Consider the following 26,477-nt stretch of genomic DNA (forward strand, 5'->3'; position numbering starts at 1 on the left):
GAAATGCTATTCAAACTAGGATTTTAATATGGATAGGATTCAGACGGAGAAGAAGATGGTGATTTTGAGGGAAGTTACCATTTAGATATCATTTTGATATTCTGCACATTGCTTTATTTATTCCTGCCGTCAGCAGATATTTTTTGAGTACCTGCGATGTGTCAGGTGGTGGATTAGGATTGGAGGATACACCACTATAAAAAACACAACACAGATCATATCCAGTTAGGACCTATCCCTTTACTACCAAAGTTCTCCCTGACAGGTCTTTTCAGAGAGAGCAAATTCCTTTTTCTCAGCTTACCTGAGTACGAAGCAAAGGCAGAGAAAGGCCCCTGGAGAAAGGTGGACGTCCAGCCTGTCTCGCCATTGTTCAGTGTAGGACACGAATAGGCAGTCTGTACATGGGAACATCTGAAATATTAGCAGGCATCTGGTTTCTACACAGTTAAGATAATCAAGCCAAACATCTCCAAATTCTTCTGCTCTTCAAAAGAAAACTTTTTTCCTAACCAATTTTTTCTCAATTGTGTTTTTAAATTTCTAGTTTATCAGACATGTAGACACTATTAAAAAGGAGTGTCAGAAATCACTGTCAAATGTTTGGGCTTGTTAGAATTGCATACCTGGAAACAGAATAATGAAATTGCTTGGCGACTCGTAAAGTCACCATCATTTTTCAGATTGGGTTTTTTTTCCACCCTGAAACCATTACGTAATTCTGACAAATAGCAAATTACCTCTGTTTATCCCCTCCCTCCCAAGGGTGTGTTCTTACCCAAATATTAATACTCATAAGCTTTTTATAACCAAATTATTTGACATGAGAAGCATATAAACGTGAAACTAATGCCAGTCCTGTTTCCTGCAGTTTCTCTTCGCGTTCTGCATGAGGAGGATTGTTCTCCATTTTCATTTCTTCTAGATTATATTTGTATGACAGCTCATGGAAGAACTTTACAAAACTGTAGAAGGAGCCAAATTTTAATGAAAAGATGTATATCAACTTTAAAATTGCACAGAATTGTGTTAAAATCCACTATTTAAAAACCTCACAGAAATCCTTTCCTGCTTCTTTTTTTTTCCAAAAATTATTCCATTCTTTTATTTCTACTGTGGTCATATGATTGAATCCCTGAAGTAAATACTGTACATTCTTCCTACTGATTTGGGATCCTTCTGATACTAGAGTGTACCTAGAAAGCAAAGTATATTTTGGGATTAACCTGGGAAATATAAAGAAAGCAACTCATGAAGAACAATATTCTGTTATGTATCACAGTCTGCATGAATGTTATGTGGTGCCTGAATGTGAGTTCCTCTCTCTCTGTAATTGCTGGAGGCTTCCTTTGGTGCCACACCTGGCCTTCTGGGCTTTCTCTAGTCAGGACTCTTCTCAGGGAGCTGCGGGGGAAGGAGCACCCTCCTCTGGAAAGTGGTAATAGGGGATATTATTGGTGTAGATGAAAGCTAGCGGACTGGACTGGGGAGAGTGGCCATACGTATGGAGTTCTCACCTGCAAGTCTTGGGGAGAGGGTGAAATGGCTGAGATCTGGGGAAGAATCCTGGAGCTTCTAGTCTCTAGTCCCAGGGATAGTGACCTCAGCCTCAAAATGAGCAACTTGAGAAAAGGGCGCATTGTGTAGACGTGGACCATGAGTTTGCGCTGGTCCACTCATACCAGTATATTTTACCTTATACTAAAAGCCTCTCTGTGGGCTACCATACATAGAGTTCATGTAGTGGCCTGGCCTGTATAACTGTTGATAGTATGATGTGGGTAATGGTCCAGTAGAAATTCTCTGAGAAAATGGGGAAAAGTGATCAGCCTTAGGTTTCTTACTTGTAATTTAATTTGACCTAAAAATACATATGTTCTGAAAATTAGAACTTAAAAATGGCATTCTCTAAAGACGTTTGTGCCCAGGAATCAGCATTGGTTTGCCTACCAAATTAGTTAAGCTTCTTCTTTTCCTGGCATTTAAAGCCTTGAGCCAATCTAGCTGTATTCCACCTTTCCAACATTTATCCCCACAGCCTCCCTACCCATAACCTATATTTCCTCAAACACACGTTTCTCTTATGTGCCCTGATTCGCTGTCTTTGCTTGGAGTATCTCCTTTGAAATTCATATCAAATGCAACTTTGCCCTATTCTTCCTGATCACATTCAACAAAATGTGAGCTCTCTCTCTCTTTTCAATGATCAGACCTTTACAAAGCCTTAGGCTCATTGAGTACTTGTTTTAAGTCTTCAGCATTGGGAGTTAAGCTCCTTGGGGACTGAAATGATCATGCAAGTTTGGCTTGATTTTATCTGTTTGATAATACTGATTACTCTTTGTTGTTTTTTTATTGGGCAAACTTTGAACTAACTGTATGGCCTAGATACTAATATTTATATATCTATATTTATAAATATTACTAATATTTATGTATCTAGGCCATACAGTTTAGCACTTATAGTTGTTTTGTATTTTTGCTGTTTTTCCATGTGTATTTCTCAAGACTAAGTTACTTGGTTCTTATTAAGACTAAGGTCATATTCCTCAATAAATATTTGCTGGTTTGTTTTACATTGCTAAATAAACAAAGTGACATCTCTCCATGCCACCTACAGATGGGCATTTCTTTAGAGGTGACCTATAACTACAAAAATTAGATAAGATCTCATATTTTTTCAGATTCTTACCTTCTACTCAAGCTCTTCTTAAGTCTTACCTTAAATTTGACCTTACATATTTAATCAATACTTTAAAAAAAAAAAACACCTTTTTGTCCATTAAAGTAGAAAGGTAATACAAGTGCGTGAGAATATGTGAGTGAACATGTGGAGAAGCTATATCCCATGATATTACAGCTTTATGAAACTTTCTATTTTCATGACCCTAATGAGAAAACTGACTTCTTCAGAATGGGTTTCATATGTAACTTTCGAACTTGTTTTTCATTTGTAATAAAAGCTTTTATTGTCCCCTTTGCTCCTCTATCTGGAATGTCAAATTCTAACTTTAGCTCCACTCTCAGACTGTAGCCTGTGAGACATCACACTGCCAGTTTCAATATCAGCCTCCCTGGAAGCCAATGACATTTTGTTCTGCACACCATTCCTGCCGTGTGCTCCCAGTGCCTCTCCTACTTCTTCTTTCTTGGCTCCTCTGGAGAAGCCAAATCATATTTTACCAAGTCAGACACCTTATTTTGTTAAAATTTGATGAGCACATTATCCTACAAGAAATCACTGGTGTTAGAATCTAGGCATGAAACTGAGCACTGGCCACTGGACCATTAATCAGCAGATGAAAAGAAGTCTTTGAAACCAATGAGATATTTTACTTGCCAGTAAAATCTCTATTTTTCTAAAATTTACTTTTTAATAAAAATATTGGTACCTAAATCTTAATCAAGGGCTATTTGTTATATAGGTTTTTACTCCATTGAAATTCCTTTTGAAAGATAGAAGAAAATATTCTTTATTCTTCATGATGTTTCTATGAAGAAGCACTTTTAAAGTCAATTTGTTACAGTAATATTAATATCTGATCAGTGTTCTCTACAGCAGGCCTAACATTTAATGTAGTTCTGCAGGCTTCTTAATAAAATTCAGATTTAAACATAACATTACTTTTTGGTGAAACCCTCTCTCTACTAAACATACAAAAATTAGTCAGGTGTGGTGGCACACACCTGTAATCCCAGCTACTTGGGAGGCTGAGGCAGGAGGATCACTTGAATCTGGGAGGTGGAGGTTGCAGTGAGGCAAGATTGTGCCACTGCACTCCAGCCTGGGTGACAGAGTGAGACTCCATCTCAAAAAAAATAATAAAATAAAATAAAATAACATTACTTTTAAAAAAGTATTCTTGGTTCTTGTTGAAAGCAGGTTATAAATAGAGGATACTGGCACCTTTAACTGCAGTTTGGTGCAGCCTTATAAGATTCTTAAAAAGGTTTTAAGATCATATGAATTAATGAAAAACTGAGGGCATTTATGGGATAAAAGACCAATCACATGGTTTGACAAGGCCTTTTAATTAATCTGCTGATACTCTTAAAAATCTGCCTCTCTGCCTGAATGATTATTGCTAGCTTATTTCTTTTCCTGTACAAGAAAAGAGATGAAAATGTCCTTCGACAGTTTATTCTGTGTGTTCAAGGGAAAAGATGGGGTGCTTTTCAGCACTCTCTTCAGTTCACATAAGCCGCCTCTGTGTCTGCAGGAGTTGAAATCTTCCTGCTGGCTATTACTCCTTTTCCTCTACATGGGATCGGTTTGAAAGCTACTTGTCTTTGGACTTACTTGCAATAGGAATAAAAAGTTTCTAACAATGTCAGGCAGTGGAGAGAAGCAGGAAGCTCAGCTGAGGACCATGGGAATTCAAAGGAGCAGTCTCAGTTGAAACCGCATTTCTGAACTCTTGATCTTTATTTTTGCATTTGTGGGTCGGGGCAGGTGAGGTAAACAGTGTCCAAAGTTCCCCTTAACAGACCGAAATAATACTGTGGTAACTGAAGCTATCAAGCTGCTCCTCCATGCCAGGAATGTGAAGGATGCCTATGAAAACAACAAAAAGCCACTACTAATTTAATCAGATTTTTGTTAGATTAGAACAATACAGTTGAACTTTGGGATTTTAAATTCCTTTAAAATGTTAATATTTCAAAGCATTATTTCACAATTGCCATTAAACTCCTTACACCATGTATTTCTGTAGGTAGAGAGATTTCTGCTGATGTGCTGGAAATATGTAACCTTGTATTTTGCAGCCTCACTCTCCTCTTTAGTAAAGCCCTGACTTCCCAAAGGGGAATGCTTCCTTCAACACGAGGTTTGGGCTTAGGTAATAGTTGCAGTTCTGCAGGAACATCAGTTCAAGGAATGATGAGCTGAATGCCAAAATAAAGCTGGGATTACTTTATGATTATTGCATATGAACAATATTCTAATATGAAGGAGATTTTTCATTGCTAATATTCAACTATTGGACAGAAAATATGGCTATGTTACTGAGTTTGTTAATGTCAAGATCTCAAAGAGAAGTACATGGAAGATAGGGTCACCAGAACTGAATCTGGAAAGGGTGTGTGTGCCCCCAGGAATATTCCACCAGAGGCAGCAGTGTTATTAGTAAGTCTCCTCTTATGTTAACTATGACAAAAGCCAGTGATGGCTAGAAGCAAGAGCGCTGGCAAACATCTTGGTCATATGAAGATGAGCATCATTGTCTCCTAATTAGCAGAAATATCAAGTATCCCTTAAAAGAGAACTTGGTGACAGACTGAGAATTAGAAAATCATCTAATTTTAGAGACCAGAGATCAGTCCAACACTGACGTTTTGCAGATAAGAATACTGTTGGCTTAGCAGAGTATGACGACATGTCACCGTTCATTCAGATGAGAAGGCTCAGATCCAAAGGCCAACATAGTTTTCTGTTTCCCGCCTCCCCATTCTTTGTTGATACTAGCTTGAGATAATAAGCTTTTTTACAAATCATTTACCTGTAATGATTCACATCAAGAAGAGTATGATCACATGGATGTGTCCAGTTAATTGAGGTTGTTGTGCTTTTCTTCTAACCCTTCATCAGTACCAGATAAGATTATGGAAAGTGAAAAGTTGTAACTAAATCCCTCAGTGATATAGGCATCTCTGTATAATAGTTCCTTGGCCTGTGAGGAAATCAGATGGGCAATTTGAGTGGCTGTTTGTGGCAGAACCCAATCTGGCTTGATGTGTTTTCCACAGATTGTGTTGCATTTCTGGAAAAGTGCTGTAGGACTTTTTTTGACAGCAATAAGATATATACATACATGTATATATGAGATACATATATAGATATGTATCTCATATATATGGGCGATCAATAAGATTATATATAGAGATGACATTTATTTTTATATACACATTGTATATATGTAAAATGAAATTCTTATTTGTATATATACTGAAATGGAAAGTCATGACATTGGAGCAGATTAATGATCTATCAAGCCCAAGATTCTACTAATAGGAAAGGTATAGCTGATACTCCTAACACCAGTCCAAAAGATTTATATGTTCTCTTGCATTGTCCTTTATATTTCCTTTTAGAATTATCTATAAAAATCTATAAAAATTTCTAAAACTTAATCTATAAAAATTTCCAAACACTCTTTGAACCTTTTAACTTTCACATATAATTTCCTAAAAGCAGCATAGAAAAAAGGAATGTTTTTCTTAAAAAGAAAAATGAAGTTCAGATCAGAGTTTAAATTCCACTCTGCAGTTTCTTAGCTGGGTGACTTTCTGAGCCTTATTCCCATACCTGTAAAATATGGGAATGATAATAAAAATACTTACCTCTTAAGGATACTATGGGATTCACAATGTTTAAAATACATATGAAAACGCTAACAGATTTTACACAAATGTGGGTGTTTTTATGTCTTACATTTCTTGCATAATATATTCCATAAATTTAATTTCCACTTTAAAAATGTCCATTTATTCTGATATTACTCTATGGTTGAAATTCTGGGATCTGGTGAAAATGAGATTGTCTTATGCTTTTCATGATTTTATAGACATAAATCATACACTCCTGAATCCTTTGAGTATGAATGTTCATTTTTGAGCTCTGCCATCTTCATACAGCCTCCCAGCTGTTCATTTTTTATTCCTGTCCCCACACTTGTCAGCTTCATTATGTCACTTTTGATGTATAACAACTGAAACCAATCTTAGGGCTATGGGGTACAGACAATGTAGAAAGACAGAATAGTTTTTTTCCCCCTACTTATTTCCAGGTCATTTCAGAATCTTGTAGGCCTTCATAATTGCAGCAGCACCATGAGCTTATGGGCTCAGAGTATATCCCATCATAATTAACCTCTTGGTAAGCGCAACATCCTACAATTTAGGTTGTGTTACTTGAATGTGTTACCCTATGCTTAGCTTTTAAAGCTTATCTTTCACTTCTCTGCAGACTTGGTCTCTAGGGTCATTCTTATTTTATTTAAGTGGCTTTAAAAATTTTTATTTATACCTCATCAATTCTTAAAAGAATTTTTAGCAACTCTTCTCATAATATCTCTTTGGGGAGTTTGGCAACATAAGAATTTTACTGTTTACCAGCCCTTGTTGTGGTTCAACTAGTATGCAGATCTTCATTCATTAGCCAGATATTTATTGAAACCCACTTATGCCAGGTACTGTATTAAATAAATGTTTAGATATATAGGGGACCAAGACAAATAAGGCACAAGTATTCTTGAAACTTACATTGCAGTGATGGAAAAAAATAAGCCACAAACTCTCTTAGTCTGTTTTATGCTGCTATAACAGAATACTTCAAACTGGGTAATTTATAATGAACAGTTATTTATTGTCTTCCTCTTCTGGAGGCTAAGAAGTCCAAGATCAGGGAACCAGCATCTGACAAGGGTCTTCATGCTGTGTCATTCCATGGCAGAAATGCAAGAGAGAATAGGGGAGAGAACAAGAGCCAAATCTGTCCTTTTATAATGAATCTGCTGTCCCAAGAATGGCATTCATCCATTCAGGAGGGCCAAACCCTCATGGACTGCTTACCTCTTAGTGGTCCCACCTCTTAATTACCATCACAATGGCAAATAAATTTCAACATGCATTTTGGAGGGGATATCCAAACCATAGCACCAACATGTGAGTTAATACAATGCCAACATAAGAGTTAATAAAACAGGATGAGGTGAAAAAGAGTGACTAGAAGGCTACTTCATATGGCATAGTAAGGGAGGACCTCTCTGAGGAGATGACATATAAGCCTTCATCTGAATGTCAAGAAGATCACCATGTCAAGTTCTAGATGAAACTGTGTAAAGGTCCTAATTCAGGAGCAAATCTAAAGTGTTCTAGGAACAGCAAGGAAGCCAGCATGAAGGGAGCTTCCTAGAAGGAAGTTAGACAAGGGAGAAATAGACAGAGGCCTGATAACAGGGTATTTTAAGCCAGGGAAGGAATTTGGATTTTATGATGGTTTCGTAGAAAACCACTGTGATATTCTTAGCAGGAGAGGGATGTGATCTGAATAATGGTAGCCTTGGCATAATGAGATAAAAGTGGGTTTATTCAAGATGTATGTCACATTATTGCAAGGGTAGTTAAATGGTACAAAAGTCTGTATATCTATTGATGAGGAACATTCTGATTTGTGGCTGGGTAAGACTTCCAGGACACTGGCAATGATTCCTGAATTTTTCAGTTTGTTGACATCTATTTTTATCTGATTAAAGAAGAAAATATAGAATTTCAAGAGCAAGAGAGGTGGTCAATAAGGCCAAATACTATTAAGAGGTTGAGTAGGATGCAGAAAGAAAAACAACTGTTTGATTTGATAGCAGAGAAGCTTTTGATGACCTTGACCAGAACATGGTGAGGTTGGAAGACAATTGAATTTGTACTAAATTGAATTGGATGTCAGACAAAACAATGAAAACAGGGACAGTTTGAAGTTTTACTGTGAAGAGGAGGAGATAAATGGTACAATAGCTCAAGGATGATGTGGGATCAAGAAACTTTGGTTTTATTTTGTCAAAGTTGAATGATACTGGAGCATATTTGCAGGATTTAGGAATAACATATGCAGGAAGAAATGTGCATTGCAGGAGAGAATGAGTATAGCAGCAGGAATGACTCAGTGAGTAAGAGGAGATGTGACCCAGAGCACAAGTAGAGAGTTGACCTTTGATAGGAACTATGCAGTTTCTAAAAGAAAGTGAAGTATAAATCGTCATGACCTTGGATTATACAGTGGTTTTTGGTTATAACAACAAAAGCACAAGTGACAAAAGAATAGCTAAATTGCATTTTATTAAAATGTAAAACATTTGTGCTTCAAATGATACCATCAAGAGAGTGAAAAAACAGTCCACAGAATGGGAGAAAATATTTACAAATCATATATCTGATAAGGAAATTATATCTAGAATATAGAAAGGATTCTTACAACTCAACAATAAAAAAGCAACCCAGTTAAGAAACAAGCAAAGAATGTGCATAGACATTCCTCCAAAGAAAACATACAAATGGCCAAAAAGCACAAGGAAAAGATACTCTATGTCATTAGTCATTAGGGAAATCAAAGCAAAACCACAGTGACATACCACTTCACATCCACTAGGATGGTTAGAATCAAAATGACAGACAAGTGATGATGAAGATGTGGAGCCCTCATCTGTTGCTGGTAGAAATATAAAATAGTACACCTGCTTTGGAAAACAGTTTGATAGTTTTTCAAATTGTTAAACAGAGGTACCACATGACCCAGCAATTCCACTCCTAGGTATATTGCCAAGAGAATTGAAAACATGTCCATGAAAAACCTTGTACACAACTGTTTGTAGCATCATTACTCAAAATAGTCCAAAAGTGAAAGCAATCTAGATATTCATTAATGAATGGATCAGTAAAATGTGGTAATTCATAAAATGGAATATTATTTGCTGTAAAGAAAAAAAAAATGAAGTTCTGATACATGGAACAACACGGATAAACCTTGAGAAGATTTTGCTGAGTGAAAGAAACCAGACACAAAGGCCACATGTTATATGATTCCATTTATATGAATTGTTCAGAATAGTCAGATCCATAGAAACAGAAAATAGATTAGTGGTTGCCAGGGCCTGGAGGGAGGAGATCATAGAGAGCGACTGCTAATGAGTAAGAAGGGTTTTTTTTGGCAGTAATAAATATCTGCTGGAATTAAATAGTGGCAGTGGATGTACAATTCTGCGAGTATGTTAAAAACCACTGAATTTTACATTTCAAAAGGTTGAACTTTAGGGTATATGAATTATATCCTAGCTTTACTAGGATAAGATCTGGAACAAGACAAGGATGTCCATTTTAACCACTTCTATTCAACATTGTTCTGGAAGTCCTAGCCAGAGTAATTAGACAGGAGAAAGAAATGAAAGGCATCCAAATTAGAAAGGAGGAACTCAGGGCCGGGCATGGTGGCTCACGCGTGTAATCCCAGCAGTTTGGGAGTCCAAGGCAGGAAGATCACCTGAGGTCAGGAGTTTGAGACCAGCCTGGCCAACATGGTGAAACCCTGTCTCCAGTAAAAATACAAAAATTAGCCAGGCATGGTGGTGGGTGCTTGTAGTCCCAGCTACTCAGGAGGCTGAGGCAGGAGAATCGCTTTAGCCCGGGAGGCAGAGGTTGCAGTGAGCCAAGATCGCGCCACTGCACTCCATCCAGCCTGGGAGACAGAGCGAGACTCGGTCTCAAAAAAAAAGAAAAAAAATAGAAAGGAGGAAGTCAAATTGTTTGCAGACAGCATGATTATATATTTATATCCCTAAAAACTCAATTTAAAAAAAGCTGTTAGAACTAATAAACAAATTTGGTTGCAGGATACAGAATCAACGTAACAAAAGTCAGCAGCGTTTCTATATGCTGATACCAAACTATCTGAAAAAGAAATTAAGAAAGCAATCCCACTTACAATCACTACCAAAAAAGTGAGACACGTAGGAATAAACTTAGCGAAGGAGGTGAAAGATTTCTACAATGGAAACATATAAAACATTGATGAAAGAAATTGAAGAGGACATAAATAAATGGAAAGTCATGCCATGTTTATGGATTGGAAAAATCAATATTGTTAAAAAGTCCATACAGGTTGAGCATCTCTAATCCAAAAATCATAATGCTTCAAGATCTGAAATTGTTTTAGTTCTGACATACCACAAGTGAAAAATCCACACCTAATCTCACGTGACAGATCACAGGCAAAACGCATTCAAACTTGTTTTATGCACAAAATTATTAAAAATACTGTATAAAATTACCTTCAGGGTATGTGTATAAGGTGTATATGAAGCATAAACAATTTTCATGTTTAGACTTGGGTCCTGTCTCCTAGATATCTCATTATATGTATGCAGATATTCCCAAATCTTAAAGTATCTGAAATCTGAAAACACTTCTAGTCCAAAGCATTTTGGATAAGGTGTACTTAACCTATACTACCCAAAGCCATCTATAGATCCAGTGCAATTCCTGCAAAAATACCAATGGCATTCTTCACAGAAATAGAAAAAGATAATTTTAAAGTTCACATGGAACCACAAAAGACCCTGAATAGCCAAAGCGATACTGAACAAAAAGAACAATGCTGGAGGGGACTGCAGAAGACGGGTGGGCTCCTTTGACTCCACTTTGCTTCCTTGGCAATGAGTGGGCTATCCCACTCTCCCACGGCATCTGTATTTAAAAAAAAAAAAATACCGAGGCATCACATCGCCTGACTTCAAAATACACTACAGAGCTATAGTAGCCAAAATAGCATCATACTGGCATGATGTATTAGCCTATTCTTGCATTGCTATAAAGAAATATCTGAGACTGGGTAATGTATTAATATTAAGAAAAGAGGCTTAATTAGCTCACAGTTCTGCAGGCTGTACATATTGGCTTCTGCTTCTGGGGAGGCCTCAGCAAGCTTCCAGTCATGGCAGAAGGCCAAGGGAAAGCAGGCACATCTTACGTGGCTGGAGCAGGAGCAAGAGAGGGATGAGGGAGTTGCTTCACACTTGCTACACACTTTAAAACAACCAGATTTCACGAGAACTCACTGCTTACTCACTATCATAAAACAGCACTGAGGGGTTGGTGCTCAACCATTCATGAGAAACTGGCCCCATGACCCAGTCACCTCCCACCAGGCCCCACCTCCAAAACTGGGGATTACAATTGAACATGAGATGTGGGTGGGGACGCAGATCCAAACCATATCACCTGAAAATAGATACATAGAACAATCCAACAGAATAGAGCACACAGAAATAAATCCACATGTTTGTAGCCAACTGATTTTTGACCATGGTGTCAGGAACATAGGGAAAGGACAGTCTCTTCATAAATGATGCTAAGAAACCTGGCTATCCATGTGCAGAAGAATTAAACTAGATCCCTATCTCTTACCACATACAAAAATCAACTCAAAATGGGCCAAAGACTTAAGTGAAAGACTTAAAATGATAAAACTACTAGAAGAAAACATAGGGGAAATACTTCATGACATTGATCTGGGCAAAGATTTTTTGGATAAGACCTTAAAAGCACAGCTAACAAAAGCAAAAATAGACAAATAGGATTATATCGAACAAAAAAAACTCCTTCACATGAAAGGAAACAATCAGCAGAGTGAAAAGAACCTACAGAATGGAAGAAAATATGTGCAAACTATTCATTAGCAAGGGGCTAATATAAGGAACTCAACTCAGTAGAAAAAAGAACTAAATAAAACTTAGTTAGACATTTCTAAGACTTGGTTAGACATTTCTCAAAAGAAAACGTACAAATGGCCACAGGTATAGGAGAAAATGTTCAACATCACTAATCATCAAGGAAATACAATGGGAACCACAGTGAGACATCACCTCACCCTGATTAGAATGGCTATTATCAAAAAGAGGCCAGGTGCAGTGGCTCATGCCTGTAATCCCAGCACTTTGGGAGGCTGAGGTGGGCAGATCACTTGAGGTCAGTAGTTCAAGACCAGCCTGGCTAACATGGTAAAACCCCATCTCTTCTACAAATACAAAAATTACCTGGGCATGGTGGCGGGTGCCTGTAGTCCCAGCTAATGGGAAGGTTGAGGCATGAGAATCACTTGAACCTGGGAGGTGGACATTGCAGTGAGCTGAGATCATGCCACTGCACTCCAGCCTCGGAGACAGAGCAAGACCCTGTCTCAAAAAAAAAAAAAAAAAAAGAAAAGGAATGGCTATTATCAAAAAGGCAAAAAAAAAAAATTGTTGGCATGGATTTGGAGAAAGGAGAACTCTCATACACTATTGGTAGAAATGTGAATTAGTACAGCCATTATAAAAAACAATATGGAGGCTCCTCAAAACATTAAAAATAGAACTACCGTATGATCCAGCAATTCCACGACTGGATATATAGCCAAAGGAAATTAAATCAGTATGCCCAAGAGATATCTGCACTCATGTTTATTGTAGCACTGTTGACAATAACCAAGAAATGGAATCAACCTTAGTGTCCATCAGTATGATTAATAGATTTTTTAAAAGTGGTATAAATACACAACAAAATACTGTTTAGTCATATAAAAAAATGAAATCTTGTCATTCGTGGCCACATGGATGAACGTGGAGGATGTTATGTTCAGTGAAATAAGACAGGCACAGAAAGACAAATACTGCATGATCTTCCTCATGTGGAATCTGAAAGAGTTGATCTCATAAAAATAGAGAGTAGAATAATGATTTCCAGAGACTGGAAAGGGGAAAGCAGAGGGAGGAATGGAGAGAGATTGGTCAGTGGGTACAAAGTTACAGTTAGGTAGGAGGAATAAGCTCTGGCATTCTATTATACAGTATGGTGACTACGGTTAACAATATTGTGTTGTATATTTCATATTCCCCTTGTCCTCAAATCCCAGGAGTGTACCCTATTTAGAGCCAACATCTCCCTGACCTATGTTGACCTTTCTCAAGACAAGAGTTTTTCAAATCATAGCATTATTTATAATTGAGAAAAATTGGAAAACAAGCACAAGGTTAAATAAGCAATGGTGAAATACCAAGTAAAATATTTTGCAGCCACTTGGGAAAAAAATAGCGACTTTGAATGTTCTCACCACAAAGAAATGATAAATGTATGAGGTGATGGATATGCCAGATACCCTGATTTGATCATTACACAATGTATATATGCATTAAAACAACACACTGGTACCCCACAATGTATATAATTATTTATCAAAAACAAAATACAAATTAATAAGTTACCTATTTTTTGAAAGCTATTATTTTTATATGCCATGAATAACAAATTCAAAAATATAATGGAAAGAATAAATGGCATGATAAAATTTAGGAAAATTTTGAGAATAAGAGGAGGGGAAATTATTCTATAGATAGTAATACATGTTATAGAATTTTAAATAAGAATGTGGAACTGCCATGGAGACAAAAAAGGCAATTTAAAGTCTAGAAAGAGATCTAAGTGCATGTATTAGGAAGGCAATATATAGTAAAAATAGTGCTTCTCATTGGTGGGGAAAGAATAGATTATTACATTGTGATGTTCAACACCTAGCTAACTTTATCAGTTAGTGGTTTAGGTTGAAAATAGTAGTTAATCCTGGCAGGTGTTAAGTAGAAGAATAATCTATAGGAAAAATGTTGGGTAGCTCAGAGTCAATGGAAAGCTGAGCTCAGAAGATGGACAGGAACCAAAGGATGCTAAGGAGCTGGGAACACAGCCTCCCTTGTGTCACAAGAATAGGATGGCACTGTGCTGCTTTTGCTGCTCAGGACGCTAGACCCCACCACTCTGCCACCACAACTGAAGTCTAATGGTCCCTGTGTGTTTATATCATTCCCTCAACTCAGAGACTGAGGCAGGATTCAAACACAGAGCCTAGGTCATGGGCCTGCATCCTTATTGCTATGAGAGAAAGGGATGCCTGGCCACTTTCAGCTTCTGTGGTGGGAGGCAGGGCACTATAGCATCTCCCCAGGTAGTAGGTGTCCAAATCCTGGGGAGCCAAAAATGACAGATTTCCACCAACATTTGGAATGACTAAAATTAGAACCATACTTTATATCATAGACAAAAATAAATTCCACATGGATTCAGAATTTAAATGTAAAACTTGAGACCATAAAAGTACTTGACGGAAATATGCATGAATATTTATGTATTCTTGGTTCTAGAAAGTTGATAAGCAAGATATAAAAGTAAGAAAGCCATTAAAAATATTGATAGAGCATATTAAATGACTCAGAAAGAGAATTATGGTCTGTTGAGTTTCAGAAAGTTTACATTAAAAATGGGTATAATGTGATTACATTTTTAAAACAGGATCACATTTTTAAGAAAACACACACATACACACACACACACACACACACACACACACACTCTCCCTTCCAAAGAGGATTAGAATGGCATACACCAGAATATTTCAAGTGGTTATCCCTGGATGATGACACTAAAGATTATTTTTCCTTCCTTCCCTCACTATATGGAAAAGCGTTTTTTTTTTTTCAAAAGCTGTTATTTCTTTTTAAATCTGAAACATGAGGAATTTGGTTGGTTGGTTTGTAAGAGTATATAGTATCTGGGTCTCCATAGATAAATTTTATGCTAAACTCTACAAAAGCGAAAATAACGTCTAAGACCAGGTAATGAGGCAGTTGTGTTTCAACAATCCCATCCATATAAAAATAATGTTAAAGTGGCAATTGGAATTTGCTCCATCTGGTGGCCCTTCAAAAGAAAGAACTGGATAGTGGATGATGACTCAAAGAATACCCTCCAGATCATGATGTTTCTCTTACCTCCCCCAGTGTCTTTTTTTTTTTTTCCTTTGATTTGTTTTATTTTGTCTTCTTTTTAAGAGAACCCATCTGCTTGACTAGGAACTTACTAGTTAGTATTCAGCGTATGTTATCTAAAGGGACGCCAGATGCAGAGACTCTAGAGATATTTGTTATGGCCTATGTTTCATCACTTTACGCTCTTACCTACAAAATAGGAGTTGCCCGAACATTTCATGTTTTAACAACCCTTAGATTCCTGATGTCTTGTTCTCTCTTATCTCAGATTCCTGTCTCAGTAAAGGATGCCTAACCTTTATTTCATATAAGAGACAAAGCAGGTCTTCCTTCCTAAAGTGAGTCACCCAAGTAGAAGGACTGGCTCTTCACAGAAGTCTTGGTAGTGTAAAGGATGAGGGGAGGCACTTCATGTTCCAGAAATACTGATCATGAGCACATCATAGAAATAGACCAAGAGATCTGGAGATAGCAAAGAAAGAACGAACCTAAAAATGGTGGCTTGTTCCTATTCTTGCCACTTGGTTTTCTTTCTTGTAAAAGAAAAGGAATCATTCTGGCTTCCAGTTTATTTTCCTAAATGCCATTAGCCTATATTAGTAAGAAGATATGAATCAGTAAACACAGCTTGCCAGAATTTCCCAGTTGTAGTGGTCATGTTCTAAGAGCTCTTCATATATTTTTTTAAAAGTCTCCTTTTTCTATGATCATTTCCCCAGGGGGCTCATTGGACATTTCTGTCATGTTTCTTAGTCATAAAAAACATGACTCTGAACTTCTATAGCTTTCAGTATCCATGTCTTCATACTTCATGTTAATATGGAAACCCTATTGCTCTGGACTGGAATTACATTAGTATTAATTTGGCTTATAACAAAATTTAACAATTAAATTTACCAATTTAATACTTAATGATTAATAAGTAGAAGTAATAGTTAATAAGTATAAGTAATAATAGTTAATAAGTATAAGTAATACTTATAAGTAATGTTTAATACTTAGTAATACTTAATACTTAAATTGGTGTTTATTGGCTTGTAGTTTTCACCTGGGTGGGGGTTTGTAGTTTTCACCTGTGTGGTATTTTGTAAATACCACAGCTATAGATAGAAAACAGCTTGAGCATATGTGTATTTTTTGAGCTACACATTTCATGAGAACTTTTGTAGTCTCTCATGTTTTCCTCTTAACTTTATTTTGATGACTTGGAGCAGGTGGTAGCCAGGTGGAAGAAAATGTATATTTCTTTTCTCTGGTAGAAGCTAGAAAGAGCTCCTCTTACCCTGGTTTCCTTGGCTTTATAGTGTGAGGTTCTGTTTGTTGATTGGGGAACCTGGTGATATTCTGATGCGTGCAGTACAATACACAGAGTTTAGGGTTGGGAAGTGGCAGGTGCTGTGTTGTTGAGGTACAGTCCCTTCCCTCTAGCTCCCAGATCCTGTGGACAAGGAGATATAAGTGCATTGGCAAGAAGGACGCACTCTGCTCTGAGTGATGATGGTGCCTGTAAGCACAATCCCCTTCCAGCCTAGCAGTCCTCTACCACATCTGGGTACAGTGAGACTCACTCCAGTACTGTTCTTGTTTCTTTCCAGGAGCGGCCTATTGCCAGTTCATGGACATGCTCTTCCCTGGCTGCATTAGTTTGAAGAAAGTAAAATTTCAAGCAAAGCTGGAACATGAGTATATTCACAATTTTAAACTTCTGCAAGCATCATTTAAGCGAATGAACGTTGATAAGGTAGGAGACTTGTACCTCCAGAAAATGTGTTGTTTTTTCTTAAAATTGTTTTTGTGCATAAATGCAAAAGTCCAGGAGCGTAGCAATGGGATATATCTTGATGTCTCAACAGTAGGCTGGGGTCTGTACCTAGCATAAAGCATTGCCCTAAGTTCTTGTATTTTTATGAAGTTTTCATTTCAGATTTTCTAAACTGGTAGCCAGCAGACTAAAAACTAACAGGGCTCACAAATGTTAAAGTGTTATTAGTTAAATTTAGCATTGCAGATGAGAAACTTTTAATGTTTGCCAGATGCCAGTGTGGTTCTTTGTATTTTGTTCTTTTGGAGAAACATCATGTCATGGCAGAAACAGTATGGTTTTGAATCCCAGCTTCATGACTTGAGCAAGTTATTTAAATTCTGAGTCTCAGTTTACCCATCTGTACAATGGGACTAAAAACCCCTTATTCATGGTTGTGAAGTTGACATGAGAAAACAGTGTCCAGTATAGTGTGTGTGCTCAGATTCTCAATGTCCGTAATTTGCCCTTTTTTTCTCCCATGAATTATACTTTCGTCCTAGAGTGGTACAAATGGCCTGGAGTACTTTTTCTCTCAATAAGGGATTATTGCTAAAACTCAGTCTCTTTCCGCATGTTTACTGCTATTTAAATACATACTTAATCTATATTCCTTATTTAGGATATATCTCTTAGCATGAATGAGCTTGGAAAGAAATGAATTTTGAATAAGGGAAAAGAGATAAACCAGCAGGGGAGAAATGGAAAACTGTTCTTTGCATAAACAAAGGTAATAAATAGGCTATGGAAATGAAAAATAAAATACCAGGTTATAAAAGATAGAGATTAAAGGGAAGTTTGATAAACTATGTATTTTGTAAGCTAAGGCAATTAATGTCTTCTTTGCATTCTTATCAATATATTAAGAAAATCCTGACTTCCATTGTCTTGGAATTTTTATTTCAAAACATACATTCTCTTCAACATCTTAGCCCTTTGGATTATTTCCAACTTTATGTCCTTTGTCATGGTTAATTTCCAATTAGCTCTTTCCATATGTATTTAAAACTAGGGATATATAGGTTCTCCTTACTTTTATAATACCTCTTGTGTCTTTGTCATTCATTTCTCTATACATGCTTCTAGATTAGAAAGAAAAGAAGCACCTTGTCATATGTTTATTGATGGAACTTGTTATACATCAAATTAGTGGGCTCCATATCTCTCTAGAAGTATATACACACAGAATGGATAAGCAGTTGTTAAGAATGTTGAAGAAAAAAATTACTGCAGTGGAAGGAGACTGGCCATGATGGCCTTCGTTAGCCTTTCTAGCTTTAGTATGCAGTGATTTGATCCAAAAGTACGGTGAGAGACAGCATTAAGTACCCTCATTCATGTGTGTCATAGCCTGATGGCACGATGGAAAGTTGTATGCTTTTGCTTGCCACCTAGGATTTTGAACTTTTGCCCTGAAGCTTTCATGTTGATAGGGAATGCAAAATTAAGTCAACAGAAGTAAATGCCTTCTTTTAACAGCTAATGTACCACCAGTGTCTAAAACTATTTACAAATTTTCATGTCTGGCAATAGACAAAATATAGTAGTTTGTTAGTTAAAAGCTTTTTATGCTCTAAAAAGCCTTTAAAAAGTTGATTTCTAACAATCAATATCAGCATAAACAAAAATTTTAAACTCAGAAGACATAAAATTGATTAAATAATACAATTAAAAGTCAATTGAGGCTGAGTGCAGTGGCTCACACCTGTAATCCCAACACTTTGGGAGGCCAAGGTGGGAGGATCACTTGAGGCCAGGAGTTCCAGACCAGCCTGGTCAACATTGTGAGACCCCATCTCTACAAAATTTTTTTTTAATTGCCAGGTGCAGTGACACATACCTGTAGGCTCAGCTACTTGGGAGGCTGAGGCAGGAGGATCTCTTGAGCCTAGGAGTTAGAGGCTGCAGTGAGGTATGGTCGTACCACTGCACTCCAGCCTGGGCAACAGAGTGACACTCTGTCTCTGAAATAAAAAATAAAAATTTTAAAGCAATTGAGTTTACATGTGGCAGGAATTCTTCCTTGTAAGCAGACTTCACTGAAGTTTGGGGGAAGTGAGAGAAGAGCAACATATCACCACCAAAGTCTATTACCCAAAGAATCTTCATGAAAACTATGGTATCTTCCAAAAGATTCTCTTCTCTTTTTTTGCTCTGTACTTGGTTTAGTTTCTATTTTAGCTGCATAAAAAACATTTGTGCAAAATTTATTGCTAATTATTTAGTTTAATGCATGTTTCAGTTGCTTTTTTCTTCCAAGTTTTCATTGATATGTAAGGTCTTTCTACATTTTCTAAAGTGGTCTTATTGATACATTTTAGGATATCAATGATGTATAGCTCCCATAGTGGCAAAGCCTTGTTCAAAGTTTAATTTCTATAGCTTCCATTCATATTGTCACATAGCAAAGCTGTGAGCTGTGTGCTTGTCTGAATCACATGCTCACACACTCACACACATTCACACACTCACACACACAATCTGACTCACACTCTAGCTTTGTAACTATCTTGTGATTCACATTCAGCTAGTATTCCCACCCGAAGATGTAAAAGGTAAGAATCCAGTGATAATATAATTCACATAGCTAGATATCTTTCCATTTTCTTTAAAAAAACAGCGAATTACACCAGTCAGAATGGCTATTACTAAAAAGTCAAAAAATAACAGATGCTGGTGAGGTTATAGAGAAAAGGGAATGCTTATACACCATTGGTAGGAGTGTAAATTAGTTCATTGTGGAAAGCAATGTGGCGATTCCTCAAATAACTAAAAACAACTACCATTCGACCCAGCAATCCCATTATTGGGTATATACCCAAAAGAATAGAAATCGTTCTACCTTAAAGACATATGCATGTGAATGTTCATTGCAGCACTATTCACAACAGCAAAGACATGGAATCAACCTAAATGCCCATCAATGACAAATTGGATAAAGAAAATGTGACACATATACACCATGGAATACTATGAAGCCATAAAAAGTATCTATTTTATTGATTTAAATCTTATTCATCCCCACTCTCTAGTAACTATAATCTTTATATGAGTTTATCTCAACACAACTGGGCTACATATTACAAAGAAATTTAGAAAGTTTATCGGCCAGGCACAGTGGCTCACACCTGTAATCCCAGCACTTTGGGAGGCCGAGGCGGGTGGATCACCTGAGGTCAGGAGTTCAAGTCCAGTCTGGCCAACATGTGAAACCCCGTCTCTACTAATAAACAAAAATTAGCCAGGCATGGTGGTGCATGCCTGTAATCCCAGCTACTCGGGAGGCTGAAGCAGGAGAATTGCTTGAACCCAGGAGGCAGAGGTTGCAGTGAGCCGAGATCGTGCCATTGCACTCAATCCTGGGTGACAAGAGTGAAACTCTGTCTCAAAAATAAATAAAATAAAAATAAAAAGCTTATCAGTCTTGAAATAGCACAACATCTGAGATGGCCTCTGTTTTTCCAGAGAGATGTTTTGATGATAAATGTACTATGAGTGGGACCAGCCCCTCTTGACAACTAAGGATATTCCTATTGTCTGGCTTGTTCAGAAGTACCAAATATTCCAAGAAAACCAATAATGATGTTTTGATTTAGTTCTTTTTTTTTATTTTTAATTTTTGTGTGTACATAGTAGGTGTGTATATTTATGGGGTACCTGAGGCATTTTGATACAGGCATGCAATATGAAAGAAGCACATCATGGAGAATCGGTTATCCATTCCCTCAAGCATTTATCCTTTGAGTTACAAACAATCCAAGTATACTCCTTAAGTTATTTTAAAATGTACAATTAAGTTATTATTGACTATAATCACCCTGTTGCGCTATCAAATAGTAGGTTTTATTCATTCTTTCTAACTTTTTTGTACCCAATCACCATCCCCAACTCCCCCTTTCCAGCCACTAGTAACGGTCCTTCTACTCTCCATGCCTATGAATTCACTTGTTTTGATTTTTAGATCCCACAAATAAGTGAAAATGTGTGATGTTTGTATTTCCGTGCCTGGCTTATTTCACTTAGCATAATGATCTCCAGCTTCATCCATGTTGTTGCAAATGACTGTGACTCATTCTTTTTATGGCTGAATAGTACTCTATTGTGTATATGTACCACATTTTCTTTATCCACTCATCTGTTGATGGACACTTAAGTTGCTTCCAAATCTTAGCTATTATAAACGGTGCTGCCACAAACTTACAAGTGCAGATATCTTTTTGAGATACTGATTTCCTTTCTTTTGGGTATATACCCAAACATGAGGTTTGTAACTCACATAGTGATTTTTTATTGCAGGTAATTCCAGTGGAGAAGCTAGTGAAAGGACGTTTCCAGGACAACCTGGATTTTATTCAATGGTTTAAGAAATTCTATGATGCTAACTACGATGGGAAGGAGTATGATCCTGTAGAGGCACGACAAGGGCAAGATGCAATTCCTCCTCCTGACCCTGGTGAACAGATCTTCAACCTGCCAAAAAAGTCTCACCATGCAAACTCCCCCACAGCAGGTATTGTCACAATGAGATTGCGGGAGTTGCTTTCATCTTAGAGAATGGCTCAGACCCTTCTGTGCTTTACCGTGTGTTTCTGATTGATTCTTCTCAGCAGTCAATATTTTAATGCCTTCGGATGGTTTCTACTATTGTCTGTTTCACCACATTTATCTTCCTGTGACCCATTTGTCATTAGTCTAACCATCTTCGTTTAAACTATTAAAAAGGCAGAGCTATTTGCATTGTATCACTGAAGCTGGTAGTGAAAATAATGCTCCCAGGATAGATTTCTTTTTCCTTTTAGTTTTTCGAGAAATTTCAAGTAGCCTGTTTAGATTTTGACTGAAGTATTTTTACTGCTTAATTGCTGGCAGTACAGACCAGCATATGTACTGAACTCTGTTGTTAAATATGGATCATCATCTCTAACCCTTCAAAGGAAATTTGTGAACTGTACATCCTACCTCCTCTGTAGGCAGTGGCAATTTTTATGCAGTAACATTCAGCAATACCCTATTTATCCAGCTTTGTCCAAAAGTGAAGTCGTTGAGGAAAAATATCTGGAACATTAAAACTTTTAAAACTTCTGTGGATAAAAAAAAAACACTTTCTAAAATATATTATAAACATCCTTGCCATAAACAGCAGACTTTACCAAGCAGAATGTATTCTTATAAAATTGGGTCATTATTAGAAACACAGTTGGGTACTGCACAATTAAGCATGAAATCATCCAAAATCATGTTTCCATCTCAATTGTGGAACCCAGTGTTCAAACTTGTTAAATCAGTAATTAATTTTGTAAATAAAACAAATTTCTTATTTATGCCCAAACTACAATCAGAATGAAGTAGAAATGGTTAACAGGACCACATAGGTGGTAATAGCTTTGAAATCAGTTTTGCTTACTGTTAAACAGCATTTTTATCATCTTATTTCTGGATTTATGGCTTTATTCCAGGTAGACTGAAACCATTGGAAAACTGGCATTACTTTTTGAAATTTTTTTAATATTTAAAAATAAATATTTTAAAAATATTTTTAAGGATAACATGAATACTCATACTCACTAGTATGAATTAGATGAATTCTTCATCTGCCTTAAAATAGTACTCATGTAGATGAAGAGGAATGAACAACTTTGGGAGAGTTGTTAGGAGGCAAAATAGACTGGATGTTGGTAATGGCTGAATACTGGGATAAAAGAGAAGATGTTAAACATGACTTCTTGTACAACTGGAAGGATTTGGGGTTTTGTTCAAGAAGTGCTGAAAAAGAATCAGATTTGGGAAGAAATCTTGAGTTTGTTTTGAACATACTAAGCTTGAGATTCTTTTGTGACGTTTAAGAGAAGATCTACATAGGCAATTTTTGTGTTGGGGGTGGTGCACATGTGTGTCTGGAGCTCAAAGGAGTTATAGGCTAAAGATAAACATTTGTGATTCTTCCATATATTGATGTAATGGAAGCTGGAAGCAAATACTGAGTGATAAAGGGTAGAGTGTCTTGAGAAACTTGGACATTTACTGGTTGAGTAGAAGAGGAAGGGCTTGCATAGGAAGCCAGAAAGAATGAAGAAAACTAGGAAGTGATGTGTCAGAGAAGCAGAAGGTAGGGAGCATAATGGTCAACAATGTCTACATCTGCTGAGAAGTCAAGTTAAATGAGGCCTGAAAGAGTTCATTAGATTTCTCAACTTGAATGATTTCTCCATTCAGTAGAATGGTAGAGCCAGGAAAAAGTTGGAGGAAGGAAATTGAGACAGTGGAAAGATCCAACTTTGGAGCCATAATGGGTGAGCCTATATAGAACAAAGAAAACTAAGCACAGGTCTTTGGAAATACATACATTTAAGGGGGAGGAGGAAGAAGAGGAAGCTGCAAAAAAGATGAACATCAGGAAGAAAACCAGGAGAGCTCAGCATTGGAGAACAAAAACAGTAGGAAATTTGTAGAAAGAGGGGTCACCAACAGTGCCAAATATTAATTGTGGCAGCATCAAATAGGATGGAGCCTGAAAAATAGGCCAAAGTCTGACTCTTAGGAGGTGATTAATAGTCCCTCAGAGAATTGGTCCATTAAAATACTGAGGGCATAGGCCTAGATTGGAGCAATTTAACGAGGGCTTGTGGAAATGGAGGCAGTAAGAGTAGATTCAACCTTTCACAAAGTGTCAGGAAAAAAATGGAGGAAAATAAAAACATTTGGTTTGTGTAGGGAAAAGAGTGATGTAGCTTCAGGAGATAAGATTGGAAGGAAGATGGTATTCTTTTTCAACTGTTCTTGTTTGCTTCTAGGATAAGGCAATATAAGCAGATTTGTAAGATGGGAGACATGTCTGTGGAGAAGGAATCATTGAACATAGAAAGAGAGGGGAAACTGGAGTATGATGCTAAAGCTGAAGGGAAAAGATATGTCAAGGGCATAGATAAAGGGTTAGAAAGGAAAAGAGAGGATATTTATTTTCTTGGAGCCAAAGCAATAGGAGAGGCTGGGTAAAAATTAAGCCACAAAGAGTTTGGGAAGCAAACATTGATGGCAGTTCAAATAGGCCTTCAACTTTTGTCAGCAATTTTCATCAGTCTAGGAGCTGGGGTGAAGAAAAGGAGGATGTTGTGCACTCTCCAAAACCTGGGATTCAGGAGGTATGTGGGGTGGGAGGACAAAAAGGTAAGAAAATCAAGGGTGTCTGATATTTCTCATCTTAATGTCATTTTCTACAGCTGTGAATGATGGATAGCTTGGACTCAAAACTCAACTGCCATTTTTTCAAGTTTTTGATAGTGAGATTGGACAGAAATCAGAATATTTTCTTCCACAATCATAACCTGTCCTTAATTTTTTTCCCATTGGTACCAATATTCCTCCACCCCCAAATAGCACTGTTACTATGCTACCTTAGCCTCGTTTTCTAGGAATTCCCTCATCTGTCTTTCACAAAAGCTGCAGATAAACGTGTGCCATTTTGATAGAATGTCCATCAACCTGAAAGAGAAATACATATTTTCTAGAGCTTGACCTCTTGGGTGACAATGCTCTGGAAACCCATTAAAGTCAACAGATAATAAATTTTATTTTTAATGTTCTGGAAGGCAGTGATTTCCTGAGACTATGTTCCTGATACCTTGACCCTGTTTACGTTATTGGTCTTAATCAGGGAGAAATGATATTTTCAGAAGTCAAACAGTCATTCCCTTTTTAATAAAATATGTTCTGATTTTTGGGCATTGTGGGGTAGTAAAACTATACTGGGGGTGTATCACATATAGAGTGTTATTATTAAAAGCCATGATAGGAGAAAGGCTCCTATAAATGCATTAAGACCTCATTTTTTCTAGAGGTCATATATCCAGTTATTGGGAATACAGCCAAGATAATATAAGCCAAAATGTCTTCTAAGAGTCAGAATAGGTGCTATAAAATGTATGCACTTTAGTCTTCATTCATGAGAGTTTCTGAGGTACTTACCCAGAGTGTGTTTGCTCTTTCTTAATTTAGACATAATTGTAATAAAGATGGGGATGTGGTTTCTTAGCACATAGTTCATTAGGGCAAGGAATATACAGGTATCAATAGAAAGTACAAACCTCAGTTAAAAAAAAAAAAAACTTAACAAAACCGTACTAAAGAGCCTCATAGTATCCTGGGATCTTTATTACAAAATCAAATCATTCCATTGCCTCTCAGTAGTCTTTAGTATATGTATGACACCAGCAGGCAGTCATCAATACTCTCATAGGTCCCTTACATTTCTTAGAATTGTCATAATTCTCTGTAATATTGACCCTGATTTATTTCCCTCATGAACTCTATTTTTACATTATCTAAACTGGCGCCCCTGCTTCTGGGAGTCACTCAAAGCCATTCTCTTTATACACAGTCTGTTTTTGTTCATCTGAAATTTAGAGCAAATGAAAGGTGATGGTCAGCAGTCTGGAAAATTCACATATCTGTATCACATTTATCTCACAGTGTTACGAGGTCACTAACATATAGCAGTAATTTTGTTCCCACCTCTAAGCCTTGGTCATTTCTTAATTATCTGCATTAGTGGACATAAGCAGTGCTGGTATCATTAAAAACAGGTGATAGTCCTTAATTTTTTTTTATTTTGAGTTTGGAATACTTCATTTATCTTTTTAGTGGACTTATCTGTCTCCCAAAATTTCCTTAGGCCAATATTAAAATTAGCTTGCATGTCCTAACTATTATACAGTAAGAGCAGTAAGTGGCAGCTCCCAAACATTTTGTATGACAGAGGGACCAGATTAGAGTGGAAAAAGTGATCCTGGAGTAGATTCTTACCATGAAAGGGCTCAGTCTACATTAGCAAGAAAAAAAATTGTGCTTTTACATTGTACAGACTACTTATATAAGCATGCACCAGAGATTGCTTATGTATGAAATAGATATATTCTAAATACTTGGTGCATCCTGTTTTTGTAAGAACATGCTAGATTTTTCAACCATTTTGATACAGATAAAAGCTTTTCTTTATGATTGAGAGAAGCCTTAGAATAGTTTGGCTGTGGCTTCTCTGTGTGTCGTTGGGGACTTTACTGTAACAAGCTTACTGTATAAGCAGAGGCTATCACCTAAGGGTAAATGGCTGCTTGGTAAGTTTTATTGTCTACTTTCTGAGGAGTTGCATCTTGAATTGGTTTTAATCTACCAACCAGGGGCATGTATTAAAATACACATTTTCACAATGATAGATATATAAGTACATGCTTCATTGTGAATCATGATGTTTGTAAATTTATTGCTATGAGCCATATCTGCACCTGAAGATAGCTGTTGGTGGGGATTGGTTTTTATGTGTGAACACTTACTAAACATAA

At 36.9% G+C, this 26,477-nt stretch overlaps 1 protein-coding gene across 4 annotated transcripts in view; it reads left to right on the plus strand.

The window, feature by feature from the left end:
* The window catches only part of MAPRE2 (microtubule associated protein RP/EB family member 2), a 162,903-nt gene that overhangs the window by 99,909 nt on the left and 36,517 nt on the right, over positions 1–26,477 (plus strand). For all 4 annotated transcript variants that reach the window (XM_054537547.2, XM_054537546.2, NM_001133488.1 and 1 more), the window contains 2 exon segments: positions 16,937–17,082; positions 21,439–21,652. In XM_054537547.2, coding sequence (XP_054393522.1) covers positions 16,937–17,082; positions 21,439–21,652 — 360 coding nt within the window.

Source organism: Pongo abelii, chromosome 17 (genome assembly GCF_028885655.2).
Source record: "Pongo abelii isolate AG06213 chromosome 17, NHGRI_mPonAbe1-v2.0_pri, whole genome shotgun sequence".
Classification (NCBI taxonomy): domain Eukaryota; kingdom Metazoa; phylum Chordata; class Mammalia; order Primates; family Hominidae; genus Pongo; species Pongo abelii.